The sequence below is a fragment of the Penaeus monodon genome, chromosome 23 (genome assembly GCF_015228065.2).
Source record: "Penaeus monodon isolate SGIC_2016 chromosome 23, NSTDA_Pmon_1, whole genome shotgun sequence".
Lineage (NCBI taxonomy): Eukaryota > Metazoa > Arthropoda > Malacostraca > Decapoda > Penaeidae > Penaeus > Penaeus monodon.
This window is the reverse complement of record NC_051408.1, coordinates 17,859,417-17,859,720: the sequence shown is the minus strand read 5'-3', so window position 1 is coordinate 17,859,720 and position 304 is coordinate 17,859,417. Positions and strand designations below refer to the sequence as shown.

Sequence of the window (304 nt, the reverse complement as noted above, 5' to 3'; positions counted from 1 at the left end):
GACACCCTGGGCCCGATAGTCTCCACCAACACCCTGGATACGACACTCGCATCGGAGAATAACATTCCCTCGGTCGTTAACAACACGACAGTTTAAGATTTTTAATATGTCTTCAAGGCTATTTTAAACTAGCTGCTTACCATTCTGTTTTGTTCCCGTCAGTGCTCTATTCCTTTTATATTTGTAGTTCTTTTGGTAATGGAAAGATTATCTAATTTACCTGAAAATGCTACATGTAACTACGGAAGCCTGCCCAAAGCTGATCTTCCTCCATTTCCTAAGTTATTTTCTTCTCTTTAGTACT

The 304-nt window shown here is 39.8% G+C and overlaps 1 protein-coding gene across 1 annotated transcript in view; it reads left to right on the top strand.

Annotated features, from left to right (window-relative positions):
• LOC119587855 overlaps nt 1–298 on the top strand; it is a gene marked incomplete in the record, with an annotated part of 15,462 nt that extends 15,164 nt beyond the window's left edge. The window contains 1 exon segment of the mRNA XM_037936559.1: nt 1–298. Coding sequence (XP_037792487.1) covers nt 1–96 — 96 coding nt within the window.
• Nucleotides 299–304: the final 6 nt, after the last annotated feature.